Here is a 3088-nt window from a genome sequence, read left to right as displayed (position 1 = left end):
TATTTACCTGTAAAAAGTGAGAATAGCTTTTGGGTCCATGATGCTGAGGGTACGTATTTTGTACGGAAGGGTACTGAGGATAAGACTGAGATTCTCCTTGATGCTGAGGATAGATTGGAGGCCCTTGAAGCTGAGGATAAAGTGGAGACCCTTGAGGCTGAGGATAGATTGGAGGTCCTCCTTGGTGCTGAGGATAATTCTGCTGTAATCCCTGGTACTGAGGATACCCTTGAGGTACCCCAAAGATTGGTCCTGAATGTTGTTGATGTTGGAAAGGATGTTGTATGTGTGGAGAGTAACCCGCCTGGCTGTTTAGGTATCCCTGATAAAAGGAGATGAAAACATTTTGAAAATGATTTAAGGAAATCAAGAGTTTTTGATACATTTTGTTCATATTGTTTTCGAGGAAGCAAATTTCAGTATACAATATCAAAAGGAACCTATTTATTTGAATATATTTATTGAATCGTAACCAAAGAATTACTCATATTTAGCTCCCATGATAACATGTACAGGTACGATGCAGATTATATTTATTAAGTACCTTATAGTTGGAATAATTCCCAAAACTTTTATACTGTTCTTAATGTATTATTTAAATGAATTGAAATTTTGTATTGATGTTTGGTCATTGTAATAATGTGATGCTTCAAAACTTACAGGTTGGTGGTAGTAAGGATAACCAACTGTCTGCAGACTTGACACCGGAAGCTGTTGGCACTCTCTCTGGGCAGTGCCAACTTGTGCCAAATAGTCGTAGTACGCATCTTCTCCAAGGCAGCTTGCCATGACCTTGAAATTAAAAGGTAAGTTTACAATTTGTACTTTTACACAGAAAAATAATGTTTCTTATTCTGCTCCATAACCTAAACATTTATAGGAAAACGCAAGAATGGCAACATTGAATCATCTGGTACATAGTGAGTAAAGATAGTCCATTGTAATTCTCTTAACATTTATCAATTTATGGGTGGTGAGCATACATTCTAAGGAATAGAATGCAAATATATAATAAAAAAAAAAGACGCACCATTTCGAAAGATAATATTATCAATTGATTCATAAAATTCTTAGAAACTGGAAACTGTGGAACAGTCGGACTGGTTATGCAAGTTTATTTCCGATATTTATACAAATTTGTCTATCGTAACTATTTGATAGAGGAACTATTAATCAACTAGGCTTTAATGTTAATGTTTTACTAACAGTTTAAAATTGAACCTTCAGGAAACTTGATTCAGTGACTTAATTCAACTTCTGTTTTTTCGAAATCATCTTTTATTGCTTTAATAACCCGTTTATGGTCTCTGTATCCTCCAATAAAATTAGGTTATATTTTGTAACATTACGAAAAGAAAACATTTTCTGTCAGTGTGAAGAATAAGTAAAAAAGCAAAACATACACAATATATAATAGTTGCAATAGCTGTGAATATGACTTACTCTCATTAATGATTCTTACTTACCTTGGTGAAGGTGTATTTCTCTGAGAAATCCTTGTCAGCCAGGACGGCGGCCGCCAGTGATAATAGAATCACAGCTCGATGCATTTTGTCTGGAAGAGAAACGAAATGGCTCATTTGGTGTTAATTGATATTGACCTACAAAGTTCAATAGAATTGGTCCTTTTTAAAAGGTACATTAAACTCAAATTTGTTGATCACTTTTTTATCAACAAATGGAAGTTTCCGGAAACTGCTTCATTGTTTCCGACACCTGGACTGACACGTAAATATTGTGCTGTCGGTGTCAATTGTACATTGTATCATTAGAGTATAAAGTGAGTTACAGTACTGAAATAAAAACTGTCGTACATATTCAAGTGGAGAAATTAAATATAATACAAATCTAAATTCTATGATCAAAGTGTGATATTTAAATTGTGTTCATAGTTGATAAAACTTTAGTTTCTAGATATGCTAAAAAACTTGTTTTACAGTTTATAGCTTCACAAGAATAAGAAAAATTTTACCTGTTAATTCAAATACCAGAAGGAGCTCTTACCTGTGTTAAGATCCGATGGAGAAGTAGGACACTGAACAGAGCAACCCAGAGCTTTATATACTCTTTCCTAATGAGGTTCTTTCGCTCACGCCCGTCCTCACAAAGAATGGGACCAAGGGCGAAAGGATTTAATTGTCTGTAATGAGTCAAATTCTTGAAATTAAGATGCGAATGCTTGATATTTTTGGTGTCATCTATTGTGCATATTTCTCTCTCTCTCTCTCTCTCTCTCTCTCTCTCTCTCTCTCTCTCTCTCTCTCTCTCTCTCTCTCTCTCTCTCTCTCTCTCTCTATATATATATATATATATATATATAATATATATATATATAATTTATATATATATATATATATATATATATATATATATGTGTGTGTATGTATATACAGAGAGGAAGAAATATGCACAGATGACACCGAAAGTATCGAGCATGTGCATCCTAATTTCAAGAATTTGACTCATTACAGACAACATATATATATATATATATATATATATATATATATATATATATATATATATATATATATATGTATATATATATATATATATATATATATATATATATATATATATATATATACACACACACACACACACACATATATATATATATATATATATATATATATATATACATACATATACATACATATACTTACACACATATCATCATCTGACGTAACTACTTTAGTCCATTGCAGGACAAAGGCCTGAGACATTTTCTTCCACTACCGTCTGTTTATGGTCTTTCTATGGCAGTCTTTTGCAATCTTTAGGGACCCACTTTGTTATTTTTAATGTCCATCAGTTATCCGTCATTCTCATTATATGTCGTGCCCATGTTCATTTATTGTTCTTACACGTTAGAATATCCTCTACTTTAGTTTGCTCGCGTATCCATGTTTCCCTTCTTCTGTCTTTGTGTTATTTTCATCATTATTCCTTCCATAGCTCTTTGAGCTGTAACTAACTTGTGTTCTAAGGCTTTAGTAAGCCTTCATGTTTCTGATGCATAAGTTAATACTGGTAGGACCATCTGATTAAATACTTCTTTGAGAGAAAGTGGCATAATCTCATTTTT

At 32.8% G+C, this 3088-nt stretch overlaps 1 protein-coding gene across 1 annotated transcript in view; it reads right to left on the bottom strand.

Moving 5' to 3' along the window:
* Positions 1-385, bottom strand: part of LOC137615904 (uncharacterized) — a 2007-nt gene extending 1622 nt beyond the window's left edge. The window contains exon 1 of the mRNA XM_068345591.1: positions 8-385. Within this exon, the coding sequence (XP_068201692.1) occupies positions 8-385 (378 nt within the window). The remainder of the gene's footprint in view (positions 1-7) is intronic.
* Between the last annotated feature and the right edge of the window lie 2703 nt (positions 386-3088).

The sequence above is a fragment of the Palaemon carinicauda genome, chromosome 22 (genome assembly GCF_036898095.1).
Source record: "Palaemon carinicauda isolate YSFRI2023 chromosome 22, ASM3689809v2, whole genome shotgun sequence".
NCBI classification, from domain to species: Eukaryota; Metazoa; Arthropoda; class Malacostraca; order Decapoda; family Palaemonidae; genus Palaemon; species Palaemon carinicauda.
Note: the sequence above shows the minus strand (reverse complement) of the source record. Positions and strands in the feature narration are given on the sequence as shown.